Source organism: Arachis stenosperma, chromosome 1, assembly GCF_014773155.1.
Source record: "Arachis stenosperma cultivar V10309 chromosome 1, arast.V10309.gnm1.PFL2, whole genome shotgun sequence".
Classification (NCBI taxonomy): domain Eukaryota; kingdom Viridiplantae; phylum Streptophyta; class Magnoliopsida; order Fabales; family Fabaceae; genus Arachis; species Arachis stenosperma.
The window spans coordinates 132759077-132765824 of NC_080377.1; the positions used below are offsets into that span (position 1 = coordinate 132759077).

Consider the following 6748-nt stretch of genomic DNA (forward strand, 5'->3'; position numbering starts at 1 on the left):
TAGAGGGACTGTGGTCACATGCACTTGTTACCTACTCCTGAGTTCTGATCTTTTAACACATTTTTCAAATTAAATAAAAAACTAATGCACTTCCACTTACGAAATTCACTTAATTTAAAGGGTAATTACACCTGCATATTTTGGAAAAGAAGACAAGGACAAAAATCCAAAACAAATTTAAGCTAATAGGTAAAAATACCTGTCTCTATTGTCCCACTATCTCTATCATTCATGTCAAATGACTAGAACTGAAAGCTACCTTATGACATTACCCTTAACTTATTGTTTATTACCTTAATAAGCGATGTTTATAACGGGAAGGACAAAAGCACCATTTTATCATATATGTTATGAGCAATTAAGATTGCAACATCAGTAGCAAAACCATATATAAACCATACAACAAAGGCCTGATGCTGCAACATACTAAGAGTATAGACCCACTGCACATTTACATAATCAAATACCAAAAGTAAAAGTACCATTACCTAACTATCTCAATCAAAATTTTGAATTCATCATGGTTCCTGCTTCCTAACAATAGCTTAATAATCAACTTCTTTCTGTAATAGGCTACTACCTATAACCCCAATAATTGAAAGAAGTTAATTGGCATTATAAACATTTGCAGGCAGTGCTGAATTATGAACAATTGTGAACAATCAATTATGCGGCAGGTGACTAGGGTACCTCATCAAAATCATGAAACAAAGCCAGTAAGAATAATTTAAAAGAGTATGATTGTGTGTTCAACAATCATATTTATGGTAACAATGCCCTTATGGTAGTCATAAATCATAATGCTATTTATATTTAATATTTACTGTTATACGCTTCATTTTTAGCTGCATATTCTTTTTTCTTTATCTATGTGGGAGCATCTAATTAGATGTTAGTGTAAAAGTATCTTTTTAGGCTTAGCATAGCAATTAAACTCTAAATGTGTGTGTGCTTACGTGCATGCATAGATTGTAGAATATGAAGCCAAAAAATAATGGACTCCATTGCAAGATGTGAGTGCTGCATGCTCATCTAATTGCTTTGAAGACACTTCAAAATCAGAACAAAAAGCTTTTCATTAAAAGGTAAAATCAGGAGAGAATTACAAGGCATCATCAAGTCACAGATGTAATTTACGTTTTGATTCAAGGTTCAGAAATAAGTAAACAAATGTTCAAAGTTAACTGCAGCCAGCTACCCTTTATTGATATGAAAAGCTTACACGCTCTTTAATGGTAGAACATTATGCAAAGACTATTCTGATAATTTCCATTGACAGAAACAGAAAAGTTGACCGGATAATAATGTCATCTCATGGTAGCACCAACCTGGTCACATGCAAAGAAAAGTAATCAATGATAGTAACTTGAACCCAAACAAATGCATAAAATGTTGTACTAAACAATCCTGTGCACACTAAAAAGGGTAAAAACGGACATTATTGAGCATCTTCAAACAGTTAGAGTGAATGCAGAACGTTTAATATAAACACCAGAGCTATACAAGAAAAGGAAATATATAGTCCTAACAATAAAGAAATAAAAAATGTGGAACCCAGCATGAATAAATGGTTATAATGCAGTGTGAATGAAGAGTATTTTTCCTCGTCTTCAAGGAAGAATTCATCAAGGCTGTGTTTGGTAACTAAAATAGGACACAAATATAAAGATTGAGAGATAGAAAAAATGTCTTCCCTTCGTACTCAGTTTTTAGGACAGAAAATAAAGGAAGTTTGTGCACTACAGAATACTATTTTGTATATGTCTCTAGCATCAAACACATTTTTGTTTCTCTCTCCTGCTCTGTCTCAATACCAAACGCAGCCCAAGTGTGCAAATTGGTTGCATATATTGAAATATATCCAAACTCAAGACATAAAAACTGCTGAAGAGTCAAGCCAAACACAACCTATATAAAAATTACTTCCAACACAGGTGGGACAACAGGTGTATCTTTAAAAAGTTATAACGATATGGAATATATTATGAGATTTAAGATCTCAATTTTCTCCAAACAGTGTTTATTCTTTTGAACAGTTAATCCTGTGACAAAATCGGCCCCATAAACTGAAACTGTTCCTGCAAATGAACATACATGTGATGCTGGACCTGAATAGAAACATAGTTACATAACCTCACTAAGATATGACAATATTAATGCACTCAAGCTTTAAGATATGGCAGCAGAATTCAATTACTGCTGTATGTTTTTCTTGTTTTGGTCATTCTAAAAGAATATCATGCCATGACCAATGAGAATGATGTTACCCCCCTTACCCTATATCAGAAAGGCAACTGATACCCACTGCTTTCGTCTTCCATTGGAGTATAACCCCTTGTAGTCACAGACTTCCTCAGGTCTCTTCCAACATGGCCAGTAACCTGGAATGCTTTGTCTAATTTCTCACTCCATCTTAACAATTCTTCCCATCGTACAAATTCTGAAGTGTCTAAATTACATTTGATTTCTTGAAGGCACATAGATCATTCATTCATTCATGGTGTCAAATGCAATATTTAAAAAAAAAATGAATCCAATTCTTGCAGGTTGTAGCCCACCTTCCTTACCCACATTTGTCCAGGAAATGAGAATTCTTAATTATTTCTGTGCACAAAATTGGTTGCCTAACTTTGGTAGACCTCTAAGTAAACATGCCAAAATCCCAAGTCTATCACCCCAATGCCAGGCCACATAATGGTACTCTTGAGATCTTGCAGACCATAGCTCTTTGGTTTGATTACTAAGTAATGCAGCTATCCATGAAAGGGCACACCTACCATTATTCAAAATTCCCAAAGAAAGATACACATAAGGCACTAGCAGCACTCTAGAGCAATTTAAGAATAGACAAGGAATAGATTTGGAACTTTTGGATATTATTCATTAACAGCTTCCAAGTCAATTTTCAACATACTAATCTTCAATCCGTACTTAAAAACCTACGAAAGAGTGGAAGATTTGAAAAATGGTCCTTGTTCATTCCTAAAAATTAGTGTCATCAGCAGATAACAAATGAGAGCCTACAATTCATTCTAAGCCCAAGTTCACACCTTCGATAGTCTTATTCGCAACTGCTCTACAAAGTAAGTAACTAAGTCCAAAGAAGAGAATAAAAATGAGGATAAAGGATCTCCTTTGCCTAGCCCTCACACCCTTAACCACGAAACCGACATTTCACTCAACATAATAATGAAAAAGTCCTGGCTGAGAGAGGGTCTACAATCCAACTTCTCCAAGAATCAACCACCTTTTTCATGTAAAACCTTGTTCAAGAAACCCCCAAGTAATCTGGTCATAAGTTTTATCAAAGTCCAATTTACATAATAGACTTTGTATTTTCCTTTGCTTTAAGTCATGCACCTCTTTATTTGCTACCAAAATAGCATCCAGAATTTGTCTACCAAAGGCATTCTGATTTTGAGAAATAGTATCTCAGGACAACCCAATCAAACAGATAAATAAATATTTGTAATGATTTGATATACGAATCAGTGGCACAACTGATGGGCTTACAATCTATAATGCTAACAGATCAATCTTTGTAAGTCCTAGTAAACAATCAGATAAAAGTAGAGCTAAACATTAACCACAATTTCCACAATTAAGGAATTCTGCGAACATATCTACATGTAAACGGTCTCTCTGTAGACATGATACATGACAGAGCACAATGGCGTCGTTTGATTCATGTAGCCGACCCCACTTAGTGGGACAAGGCTTTGTTGTTGTTGTAAGGAATTCTGCGAACACCTTCAAAGGGTATACTGTTTTCCTCTTCTTGAAAAGTGTCTCTCTCTGAAAGAGAAACCTTCTCCTAAGTGGTTGCACACCTTAACTAATACAGCTTAAAGTTTAAACTGCTCACCATTTGCAGAACATCTAATACAGTATTGTGCTATAATAAAGTCATAAAGATTCATTAAATAATGAGCTCTCTTCCTAATATACACCACCTATCATATGAAACAGTCTTCATATATAACATCCAATGAATACTAAGATTCAATAACAAGGTAAATAAGCCATTTAAGAATATGATAAAAAAGGGACTACAACTTGCTTCCACAGAAGCATGACGGACTCAAAAGTTAAAAACTCCTACTGGAAGGAAGGTCCAAAGATGCATAATTTCATCCCCATCCTACCACAGAAAGCTACAATATAATCAATCTCGTCTTGAAAAATGTAATTTCAACTAAAAACCTACACAAGCAACCATCCAAGCACTACAAAAAAGTAAACCTTCAATTCTGGTCATTAGCTCACGTGAGTTCACGCGAGATCAAACGCATTTATGCTACTCTTTCAATTCATTCAAGCTATGCATGCCCGAAAGCAATGAACAATGAAAAATGAACAACCAATTAATCATCATAAACACAAAATCAAGGTGTTTTTAAACACCCAATCCCCTAAGTTCCGGCGATCAGAGCAAGTAACAACAATCAAGAGATGCCAAAACACAATCGGGAAATTCCACCTTCCCATTATTCAAATCACACAGATTCCACATACCCAAAAAAAAAGGGGGGGCAACGGTAAGAACACCTATTTCTGATATCCACCGCCGATGGCATCCATGTCCTCCTCGATTGTGGTGTTAAGGTAAACCGGAGGGAAGTCAGACGGCGAGAAAATCTTCTCTTTCTTCATCTTCTCGAGTTCTGGCTTGCGGAGGACGGTGCGGCGGATAGGGGGTCGGTTGCGGCGCTGGTCGCGGCTGTAGTACTTGATGTCGTACACTGTCTCCGGCAAGGAGGTTGGGACACAGGCCTTCTCCCTTGTGGTGGCGGGACAGAAGACACGGTACTCGAGGGCGCCGGGGAGCGCCGACTTGTACTCCGGATCAGCGCAGGGACCCGTGATCTCCCATGGCTTCTTGATGTAGCGCTTTAGGGTTTGGAAGAGGGAGCTTGAGGATGCGGGTTTCGCCATTGGTTCTGGTGAAAAATGATCGATCGGAGTTGGTGAGGGTGGTGGTGGTGGCGATGCCGAATTTTATGTTGTTCTGATTTGGATACTGCGATTTGTGGTTTTTTCCGATTTGGTACCGGGTCCGAAATTGACCCGAACTGGTTTACGCTATCCGGAATATATTACAAGGGCCTTCTAATAAGGCCCATACTCAATGGCCCATATTTATCTGTAGACACTGAGTTTGTGCGTTTCTGTTTTTGGACATAATAATTCTTTCGTTGAAACACACTAGTTCAAAGTTAGGATTCTGGCGTCTAGAAACAAATAATTAGTTAACTAATTCATTTAAATAAATATCAGAAATTTAAATTTTGTTTTGTATACACAACAATTTATTAGCTAAAAACAAATTTTTAAATGAAGCTCAATATTGCGATAAATTAGTTTTTAACCTATCGAGTTAGAAGACACTATGAAAAACAAACAAAAAAAGAAACAAATAGTTAGACTTTTTTTTTTTTGACAGTGTAAGAGAATAGCGTTTATTCATGAATAGGACTCAAAACGTCCAAAAAAGCGAGATTACAAATATGTTTTGGAGTTTGGATTGATAAGTGTCATCCTAACCAATTCATAAACTACCCCGTTACCACTCTTTTCACATGAGAAAAAATAATTGATCTAATATTTTTAGCTACATATAAACAATCCTTTATATAGGATCCAAAATAATTTTTCTGGCTACTAATTTTTTTGATAGACTAAATTACTTCAATGTAATTGCCTTCAATAATTATATCAAAAAATAACATTTTTAAATTTTTTTTCTAACCTGATTAGGCAAACAAAAACCTCAACTTTATGGGCCTGAATAGTTACACTCTCTTTCCTTGTAGCTGCCATAAGAATTTGTCTTTTATAATCTCTAGCCTAGGGGTGTCAAAAATTTCCAGCAGGCGGGGATCCCCGCGGGGACCGCCCCAAATGGGGCCCCGATGGTGGGGAATTTTCCCCGTGGGGATGGGGATGGGGAGCAAAATTCCCCCGAGACAGGCGCGGGGACCCGAGCGGGGATCCCCGCCCCATCCCCGATAATTCCTCGAATTGTTAAACTTACTTAAATACTCTTACTTTATTTCTAAGATAGGGGGTATTTTAGTAATTTCACCCATTAAAAAACCTTAACCCTGTATTCCCTTCCCACCTTTGTTGCTGCGCCCTCTCTAACTCTCTATTCCCATCCAAACCCCAACTCTCTAGACTCCAGTCACTCACTCACTCTCCACTTTGTTCAAACTTCAAAACCCTCACAGCTAGCCACCGGCCACTCTTGCGCCGTCACCCTAGCAGCTTCACCGCGTCGTTCTCTCTCCTCAGGCACGGCGTCCTTCTCCTCTCCACTTCTGCGTCTGCGTGTTTGCTTCCATTCTCGTCACTGTATGTTAACATATTTGTCTCTATTGTTTTAACAGAGAACATGGAGATGTTTGTTGGAAGTTTTATGCCGACAATGAAAGAATATTTGATGTTAAAGACTTTGTTTTATTGCTTTTTTTATAATGGAAGTTGCATTTTAAGATTTTATTTTATGGACTATGATTTGCTATGTTGTATTTCTGGACTTATAATCTTAGATAAGATATGTTTGTGTGTTTGTAATAATATTTTTTAGTTTGTTTTTTTGTTTTTTTGATATTTTTTACTATAATTTCCATATGAATGTTAAACATAGGGAGATGGAGAATGGGGCCCCGCGGGGAACGCGGGGAATGCGGGGAACGGGGATGGGGACAATTATTCTCCCATGACGGGGAATGGGGCGGGGACGGGG

The 6748-nt window shown here is 37.2% G+C and overlaps 1 protein-coding gene across 2 annotated transcripts; it reads right to left on the minus strand.

Annotated features, from left to right (window-relative positions):
- Positions 1 to 1058: 1058 nt before the first annotated feature.
- On the minus strand, positions 1059 to 5029 carry LOC130964748 (uncharacterized). Of its 2 annotated transcripts, none has more exons than XM_057889909.1 (2): positions 4549 to 5029; positions 1059 to 1328 (listed from the first exon to the last, which is right to left on the minus strand). In XM_057889909.1, the coding sequence occupies exon 1, from the start codon at positions 4933 to 4935 to the stop codon at positions 4549 to 4551; it is 387 nt and encodes a 128-aa protein (XP_057745892.1). In that variant the 5' UTR covers positions 4936 to 5029; the 3' UTR covers positions 1059 to 1328. The 2 variants fall into 2 exon arrangements, with proteins under 2 accessions (XP_057745892.1, XP_057745885.1); XM_057889902.1 differs by having other exon boundaries at positions 4516 to 5028.
- Positions 5030 to 6748: the final 1719 nt, after the last annotated feature.